The sequence below is a fragment of the Hyla sarda genome, unplaced genomic scaffold (assembly GCF_029499605.1).
Source record: "Hyla sarda isolate aHylSar1 unplaced genomic scaffold, aHylSar1.hap1 scaffold_38, whole genome shotgun sequence".
NCBI classification, from domain to species: domain Eukaryota; kingdom Metazoa; phylum Chordata; class Amphibia; order Anura; family Hylidae; genus Hyla; species Hyla sarda.
In genome coordinates this window covers 66,633-74,663 of record NW_026610399.1, presented here as the reverse complement: position 1 = coordinate 74,663, position 8,031 = coordinate 66,633, and the positions used below count along the sequence as shown (strand labels likewise).

The following is an 8,031-nucleotide window of genomic DNA, read 5'->3' as shown; positions in this document are numbered from 1 at the left end:
AAGCCGCGAGCTGAGATGATCACCCGGGGAATGAATGACACTGTCCACAGCAAATAGTCATCTGTAGGAGGGTGTTCAGGTGCTGACAACTTAGAAAATTATTAACCCTTCCGATACCAACTAAATCCTGCACAACCAGCGCATTGTGTTCTACAGCAGATACAGATGTGCAGGATCCGCCCCATGACAGATCAGTAACTGCAGATCCCTATCACACCCGAGATCAGCGGTGCCAGCTCTGTAGCAGACAATGTGGGCGGCTCTTAGAAGAGCCTTTGGTGTTCAGGATGGGTCTGGGATAAGCGGTGATCACTTGCTCTTGGCCGCTTTGCTGCTCTCGGTCTTCTTGGGCAGCAGCACGGCCTGGATGTTGGGCAGGACGCCTCCCTGGGCAATGGTCACCCCACCCAGCAGCTTGTTCAGCTCCTCGTCATTGCGCACGGCCAGCTGCAGGTGACGGGGGATGATGCGGGTCTTCTTGTTGTCCCGGGCGGCATTACCGGCCAATTCTAGGATTTCAGCGGTTAAATACTCCAGCACAGCGGCCAGGTATACGGGAGCACCGGCGCCCACCCTCTCGGCGTAGTTCCCTTTGCGGAGAAGCCTATGTACACGACCGACGGGGAACTGGAGTCCTGCCCGGGATGAGCGGGTCTTTGCCTTAGCTCGAACCTTCCCTCCTTGTTTGCCACGTCCAGACATAATTCAAAATTATTGAAGTAGAAGCTTATTATAACATGAATAGCTGTTCTGCTGCCTTTTATATATTTCTTTTCTGCCCTCCGGCTCCTGTGATTGGGTAGATTTGAATCCGGCCAATGCTGACGAGAATTAAAGAGACACCAATAAACTGCACTGGGCGGGGCTTATGACACTCCCACAGGTCACATGATTTGCTCCTCCAGTAGAACAGCGAGCAGACAGCAGTTCTCATTTGCATGGGCTGCCTATAAATACGGCTGCGGTGGGAGGAGGAAGCATCATTATTCTCTCTCTGTTCTAGTGAACAAGTATTGTGACTGATCATCATGCCTGATCCCGCCAAGTCTGCACCAGCGCCCAAGAAAGGTTCCAAGAAAGCCGTGACCAAGACTCAGAAGAAGGACGGCAAGAAGCGTAGGAAGACCAGGAAGGAAAGCTATGCCATCTACGTGTACAAGGTGCTCAAGCAGGTCCACCCTGACACCGGCATCTCCTCCAAGGCCATGGGCATCATGAACTCCTTTGTGAATGATATCTTCGAGCGCATCGCAGGGGAAGCCTCCCGCCTGGCTCACTACAACAAGCGCTCCACCATCACCTCCCGGGAGATCCAGACCGCCGTGCGCCTGCTGCTGCCTGGAGAGCTGGCCAAGCACGCCGTGTCCGAGGGCACCAAGGCCGTCACCAAGTACACCAGCGCCAAGTAACCTGCTCCGCCTCCTGCTGTCACCCCAAAGGCTCTTCTAAGAGCCACCCACATTGTCTAGATTAGAGCTGGAGCTTCTCCTGTCTGTATTCCCCGTATTCTCTTCTGTATATGTGGCCGCTATTCTGTCAGTACAGTCTATTGATACTATATATATTCTGCTCCGGGTGAGATCAGAGCGGCGGCTGCGGTTCTCACTGACTGCAGGGTGTATATTCTCCTGTGGTGGAGCGGGGGGGGCGCTGTAGATCAGTTCTCTATAGTTTCCCTTTTGACATTTGGTCAGTGTAACTAAATCTCATCCACCCGAAGTCTCCGATTATCCCTCCTATACTCCCCATGGTCTGTACATAACCGGTGTAATGAATAACACTTTCTGTAGAGGAATGTGATCCTCCGCACAGGGCCGGTTTTCTGCTTTATAGCCCTCACTTCATCCCCGCTCCCTCTCAGGTCAGGACCGCGGAACAGAATTCCCGTCCTCCTATCTCACAGCTTTATCTTTGCTGTGACACCAGAATAAGTTTAGTCCGCACATTCTTCTCTACGATCTCAAAAAATGTTCATCTGTGCGAAAGTGATAAACAAGGAGGATGAGGGTAGTAGTCAGCCACACATTATCAGCCTCTACATCTCGGGGAGATCTCTCCATTGTTATCGGGTCTGGAGGAAGCGGGAAATTCAAATCCCGAACGTCCTGTGATCAGCCAATGAGCATGAGGCATCGGACGGGACCGCGCACACGGCTCATTATTAACCCTTTAGCGTTAATTTGCACTACAATAATGACGCAGTCCCACAATGCACAGCAGGGAGGACACCACAGTATTAAGGATAATACCAGTTTCCTCCATCAGAATCAGTATCTCAAAGTCAAGGAACGGATTATTACTGATCTCTATTAGCAGTATATTCAAACGATCAAGCGTTAACATTTATTATTGATCAGCAGATATTAGAATGTAATCCTTTACAGAATTAGTTGATCGCAAAAGAAACAGAAAACCACAAAATTAACGGGAACCTGATATCTAGTAATGTGATTGCAGTAAACTGACAGTAGATGTCGCTGTTGCACAATGAACGGAATACAGGACTGAACGCTCCCTTAGCCCAGATTCTATATATTGATGACTTTATGATAAAGCCCCAGGTGTAGGGGTTGTGTGCACAGCAGAGGCTCTTCTGGCCCCCGAGGCTTGGGATTGTACAGATGCATATAATGGGGGAGCGATGGATACAAGGGAATCATTCCTCCGCTCTCTATGCTCAGCAGTTATATCATTACCTGGATATTACAGCCGCTATGTAATGCGGGGAGCGATCATCAGTGAGGATGATGGGGCTGATGGTCTATTACATTACAGCCTGGACAGTGAGATGTTCTGTCCGTGAGAAGGGTGCAGGCAGCCGGCATATTAACCGATAACAGGACCGAGTGAACATAAATCCCCTAACAGACCATCTCCAATTATAGGAACACATGGCCGGGGAAGGCGGCACTAGGACCCAGCGCACGATTAATCTAATTTTCACTCTCAGCGCTTGATATTTCTTCTACCGATCAGGATCACAGTATAACCCGTAACACATGGAAGCGGCCGCTGGCACAGTACAGGGCAAACTACAGAGAACAAGGCCGGGATTATATTGAAGAGCTCAGCCAGACAATCTGGACAGAAAAATATAAAAAGATGATGATATCAGCTCATTTTATGGAGAACTTGGTGGCTCTGAAAAGAGCCTTTGTGTTGTATGCGGGTCCCGGGCAGATCTAAGCTCGCTCCCCACGGATCCTGCGGGCCAGCTGGATGTCTTTGGGCATGATGGTGACCCTCTTGGCGTGGATGGCGCACAGATTGGTGTCCTCAAAGAGTCCCACCAGGTAAGCCTCGCTGGCCTCCTGCAGGGCCATGACCGCCGAGCTCTGGAAGCGAAGATCGGTCTTGAAGTCCTGGGCGATCTCTCTCACCAGGCGCTGGAAGGGGAGCTTCCGGATCAGCAGCTCGGTGGACTTCTGGTAGCGGCGGATCTCACGGAGAGCCACTGTACCTGGACGGTAGCGGTGAGGCTTCTTCACCCCACCAGTGGCGGGAGCGCTCTTCCTGGCGGCCTTGGTAGCCAGCTGCTTGCGGGGAGCTTTCCCTCCGGTGGATTTACGAGCGGTCTGCTTGGTCCTGGCCATGATCCTCTGTACACGTACACAGTGGAGAAGTGATGGGAAGAGATCGCAGAGCAGAATATTTATACTCCTGGTCTCATCACCATTGGCTCATGTTAACCACACCCCTTCATCCCATTGGCTGATTCATACAAACTAGAGCCCGCCGAAACACTTGAGACATCTGTGATGGATCTTTGTTCTGAAGCGGCGGGGCCCATCCTCAGCGATGATAGCGCCCCCCATGTATGACACGATGCCGGGTCTCGGGCGTTCACACTGATTCCCCGCTCCTCGGATACAGACTCCTTTATGCCTACAATTCCTCGGAGCTCTATCTGCTTCACTATTTCCAATCTCTATATATATTTACATGGGGCAGTACAGTAGAGCGCCCCCATGATCGAACAAAATGCCCAGTAATTCTCTGTATGGGTTAGTAACTTCATATGTGCACAACCTATTAAGTAGAGTAGATGGTTAAAATTACCACAATGTTTCTGGTTAATCAATATTAATAATTTCCAATAAATATTTTCTATTAGTCACTGCACGAAATTTTTACAGTTTCAGGATATACAAATCAGTTGCAGTGAGTGTTACAATAGCGACACCTGGTGGTGAGAGCTTTGTATTCTAACCTTTGCATGTTGCCAAATTGTAACAAGTCTTTACATTTCCTCAAGAACTGACACTAAAATTGTTACAGAGGCGCAAACAGATACAACTAGATGTTATATGAACACCACGATACCAGTTTCTCTAATATGGAGAATATAGTCAAGCCGGGAGCTTGTGTCTCTTCTTGAGGATCTAGGACAAAGGCATATGCATTGTAAGCTTTTTTATACATATATATATATATATATATATATATATATATATATAATATATATACATACACACACACACACTCCAATTTGTTTTATACTACAGTGTTAGGGTATTTAATAAAAGCTAAATTTTAAATTAGTGGGTCAAATGGTTTTCGGGTAAAATCAATGGAGTTAGAGGTCAAAGTGTCTCCTGATGATATGTATGATTGGCAATGCGCCCCAAGACTTCTGTAAACCCTCGGCCTCCTCCCCTTAGATCCTGGGCTCTAATCCCTCAGTATATCTGCGCTCCTGTCCTGTTCTGCCCCAGTAAACCCCAACAGGATTCCCCAAATACACCAGACTATGATGGCGCTTCCTTCTCTTCAGGATCTCTGCTGTCTGGAGAAAAATACACGGGCTCCGGGGAGTGTTCTGTCGGTAAGAGAGGAGGAAGATGCCGCAGGTAGAAGATATCATCCGACTGAAGCTCTGGGTGTGGAAATGGTGGGGTCGGCGGGTGATCTCCGGGCTGCTCAGCGGTGAGAAGAGAGCGGGAGAAAGGAGACAGGGATAGCGGGAACCGGCGAGGACAGCGGAGGGAGCGGAGAGCAGTGAGGGGGTCAGAGGGGCTGAAGATGAAGAATAAGGGAAGAGAACAAAGGAGAAGATTCTGAGAAGGAAAGTAATAATCCTGATCCAGATACAAGACGATCCGGATTTTCTGTAGGATCCTTCACAGACTGTATTGTATCCGCAGATCCCTCGTCTATTCAGTGATGATCTCTGGGATCTATTGTGATTATTGTCCCCCTAGATCTCCATTATAAGAATTACTTGTACATTATCCGTATAACATCAGGCTCTATTGGGGATTTCCCTTCCTATTTATTTCTCCATAAATATAAATATCCAGAAATTTAATGCACGTTTGAGAATATTTGGGGGGAGTTAAATCTCCCAATCATTCCTGTTCGCATGGTTCACAAATAATTCATTTTTTCTCTCTAAATAAAGAAAAAAAGTATCAATAAACCTTTTATATAAAATAGTGTTCCTGTTAAAAGTCCACATGATGTGAGAGAGACAGGTTTGTGTGAGGAGGGGGCCGCTGGAGGCAGCAGGAGTCTGTATCTCCCGCATTGTCCTTTATTTCACCCGCAGGAAATAGCCGAAGGGAAATGGATAAAATCTCTCCTGGACGGGGGAGCAGAGGCGGTGGTTGTGTAATGTGCATCCATTGTGGGGTCAGCCCCAAACCTAAGGACCCCCCGCGGGACATCATACTGTATGCGGCTCCAGACCTCCCCTTATACCGCTCATGTACTCACCGCAGAGAGAGAAAAGAGTCCTGTAATGTATGCAGGAGTGGAGCGGGCATTATACCGGGATGTGCCACTTATAAGGCAGCGATGTCTTCTAGAAATGTTTATTACTAATGTTATTCTGCTGGTTTATGTGTCACCTACTATCATGAAGCTGAGAACTATTTGCTGCCTCTTCCCCATTCCCATGTGCCCCTACTTCCAGCATCTTCAGTCATTGATAGCTCTACACCTAAGTGCCCTTACCCAGGTGGGCACACATACTTGAGGGTCCCGGTTTAGGCCCATGGGCTCCTATCAGCTCTCAGCCCCAGGCGCTCACAAGTGGGTTAAAAGGAAAAAACTAAACACATTTTTTTGTTTTTGTTTGTTTAATAGGAAACAGATTGGTTCAGCTCACTCCCACTGCCCGCAGCGACCGGATTGGTGTGGGCTTCACCTTCAATACAGGAATGCAGAAGAGGAGATTGTCCAGTGCAGGTAGGTGGTAGTGAAATGCTTTTATTGAAATAACTTCAGCACATAGAGGACAAGGACATGAATGACACGTTTTGGCCCTAAAAATGGACCTTAGTCAAGGCCCATTTTTAGGGCCGAAACGCGTCACTCATGTCCTTTTCGTCTATGTGCTGAAGTTATTTCAATAAAAGCATTTTGTTACCACCTACCCGCACTGGACAATCTCCTCTTCTCCCCCCCCCAAAAAAAAAAAAAAAATAAATAATAATAATCTATATATATCTTGGCAAAACCCGGCTGCGCTTAAGAAAAAACAACACACATATTTAATGTCAACTGTGAATTAAATTGTCTTTATATTATTTTAATGCCAACTGATAGACAATAGTTTTGGTGGTTTTATTTGGTGTACAAACAACATGTGAAAAACATGAATTTTCCAAATTCAATCCAGCAATAGTTAACTCCTTGGGGACAGAGGGTTTTTCCATTTTTGCCCTTTAGTTTTTTCCTTCATACCTTTTAAAAATCATAACCCTTTCAATTTTGCTCCTAAAAATCCATTTAATGGCTTATTTTTTGCGCCACCAATTCGACTCTGTAATGACATCAGTCATTTTACCCAAAAATGTACAGTGAAACCGAATAAAAAATCATTGTGCGACAAAATTGAAGAAAAAATGTGATTTTGTAACTTTTGGGGGCTTCTGTTTCTACACAGTACATTTTTGCTAAAAATGACACCTTATCTTTACGATTAAAATGATACCCTACTTATATAGATTTTATTTTGTCGTACTTCTGAAAAAATCATAACCACATGCAGGAAAATGTATACGTTTAATATTGTCATCTTCTGACACCTATAAAATAAAAAAAAATAAAAAAATCTGCAGATGGGGCGGTATTAGGGTTCATTTTTTGTGCCGTGATTTGAATTTTTTTAGCAGTTCCATTTTTGTATTGATCAGACTTTTTGATGGCCTTTTTATTCATTTTTTCATTTGATAAAAAGTGACAAAAATACGCTATTTTGAACTTTGCGATTTTTTTGCGTGTATGTCATTGACCGTGCGGTTTACTTAACAAAATATTTTTATAATTTGGACATTTTTCCGCACGTGGCAATATCACATATGTTTATTTACACTTTTTTTTTTTTTATGGGAAAAGGGGGGTGATTCAAACTTTTATTAGGGAAGGGATTAAATGATCTTTATAATAATAATAATAATAATAATAATAATAATAATTTATATAGCGCCTACAGATTCTGCAGCGCTTACAATTATGGGGTACAAACAAAGACAAGTATCAGACATAATATCACCCAATAACTATTCAAACAAGAGGTGTGGGGATATGTTGGGGATATGTTGGGGATATTGTGAGGATATTGTGAGGATATTGTGAGGATATGGTGAGGCCAATTAGAGACTGTTATAGGCCTGTCTGAAGAGATGTGTTTTCAGGCCACGTTTGAAACTATGGATGTCATTGTTGAGTCTGAGGGTTTTGAGGGATAGCATTCCAGAGAACCGGTGCAGCATGAGTGAAGTCTTGGAGATGGGAGTGAGAAGTTAATATTATAGAAGATGTTAGTGTGAGATAATTAGCAGATCGTAGAGAACGTGTAGGATGGTAGACAGAGATGAGAGAGGAGATGTAGGGAGGTGCAGCATTGTGGAGGGCTTTGTGTGTGAGACTGAGGATTTTGTACTGTATTCTGGACTGAATTGGTAACCAGTGTAGTGACTGGCACTGGGAGGAGAAATCGGTGTAGCGGCTGGAGAGGAAGATGAGTCTGGCTGTGGCATTAAGGATGGACTGGAGAGGAGAGAGTTTGGAGAAAAGAAGGCCTAT

The 8,031-nt window shown here is 45.5% G+C and overlaps 2 protein-coding genes across 2 annotated transcripts; one reads left to right on the top strand and one right to left on the bottom strand.

Moving 5' to 3' along the window:
• Positions 1-309: 309 nt before the first annotated feature.
• On the bottom strand, positions 310-807 carry LOC130332620 (histone H2A type 1). Its single transcript, XM_056553791.1, has 2 exons — positions 788-807; positions 310-706 (listed from the first exon to the last, which is right to left on the bottom strand). Exon 2 carries the CDS (start codon positions 700-702, stop codon positions 310-312), a length of 393 nt encoding a protein of 130 aa, XP_056409766.1. The 5' UTR covers positions 703-706; positions 788-807.
• A 216-nt stretch (positions 808-1,023) lies between these two features.
• Positions 1,024-1,430, top strand: LOC130332616 (histone H2B 1.1). Its single transcript, XM_056553787.1, has one exon. The coding sequence runs from the start codon at positions 1,029-1,031 to the stop codon at positions 1,407-1,409; it is 381 nt and encodes a 126-aa protein (XP_056409762.1). The 5' UTR covers positions 1,024-1,028; the 3' UTR covers positions 1,410-1,430.
• Positions 1,431-8,031: the final 6,601 nt, after the last annotated feature.

Excerpts from the sequence above, each read along its gene's own strand:
- LOC130332620 (XM_056553791.1), bottom strand. The coding sequence starts at position 702 with ATGTCTGGACGTGGCAAACAAGGAGGGAAGGTTCGAGCTAAGGCAAAG.
- LOC130332616 (XM_056553787.1), top strand. The coding sequence starts at position 1,029 with ATGCCTGATCCCGCCAAGTCTGCACCAGCGCCCAAGAAAGGTTCCAAG.